This window comes from Chiloscyllium plagiosum, chromosome 51, assembly GCF_004010195.1.
Source record: "Chiloscyllium plagiosum isolate BGI_BamShark_2017 chromosome 51, ASM401019v2, whole genome shotgun sequence".
Classification (NCBI taxonomy): domain Eukaryota; kingdom Metazoa; phylum Chordata; class Chondrichthyes; order Orectolobiformes; family Hemiscylliidae; genus Chiloscyllium; species Chiloscyllium plagiosum.
In genome coordinates this window covers 3,333,514-3,334,398 of record NC_057760.1, presented here as the reverse complement: position 1 = coordinate 3,334,398, position 885 = coordinate 3,333,514, and the positions used below count along the sequence as shown (strand labels likewise).

The following is an 885-nucleotide window of genomic DNA, read 5'->3' as shown; positions in this document are numbered from 1 at the left end:
TCCTGCTTCCCTTGGCGCTGGCCGCGATGGGGGACTGCAAGGGTTCTCCGGACTGGCGCGAGCCGGAGGGTCTGTCGCGGTGCGCGGCTGGCCCGGCGCTCTCTTGGGAGGCTGTGGCCGTGCCGGGCTGGGTTGCCTCTGTCCCTCCCGGTGGCACCAAGTCTCGGAGGGGGCGTTCGATCTCCAGGACGCGCCACGTGGAGCTGCTGGTGGTGGCGGATTTCAGCCTGTACCAGGCGTTGGGCTCCGATATCAGGGAGTACCTGCTGGTGCTGTTTGCTGCAGCTGACCGCCTGTATCGTCACCCGTCCCTGGCCAGTGATGTACGGCTGGCAGTGACCAGAATCCTGGTGATGCGTCACAGCAGCGAGGGGCCTGAGGTCCTGCAGGAAGCCCAGCAGAGCCTGCACAACTTCTGTGAGTGGCAGAGGCAGATGCGCGCCAGGCCAGAGTGGGCAGGCGAGAAATATGATGCAGCCGTGCTCCTGACACGAGAGGTAGGTACCCGTCGCACTCACCCTGACACACGCGCACACATACAGACGCACTAACACACACACCCTGACACACGCACACACATACAGACGCACTAACACACACACCCTGACACATGCGCACACATACAGACGCACTAACACACACACCCTGACACATGCGCACACATACAGACGCACTGACTCACAGACACTCCAACACAAGCACGCACAAATTCACACATTGACACACATATACACTTACACCCAGATACACACACACTCGTACAGACACATTCTCTCTCACACGCACTCACCCACATACTAACGCACACTCATCCTGACATGCTCACACACTGACACACAGACACACACGTACAGACACATTCTCTCTCACACACGCTCACCCACA

General features: G+C 59.3%; 1 protein-coding gene across 1 annotated transcript in view; it reads left to right on the top strand.

The window, feature by feature from the left end:
* The first annotated feature begins 26 nt into the window (after positions 1 to 26).
* The window catches only part of LOC122544771 (A disintegrin and metalloproteinase with thrombospondin motifs 5-like), a 38,423-nt gene continuing 37,564 nt past the window's right edge, over positions 27 to 885 (top strand). The window contains exon 1 of the mRNA XM_043684097.1: positions 27 to 497. Coding sequence (XP_043540032.1) covers positions 27 to 497 — 471 coding nt within the window. The remainder of the gene's footprint in view (positions 498 to 885) is intronic.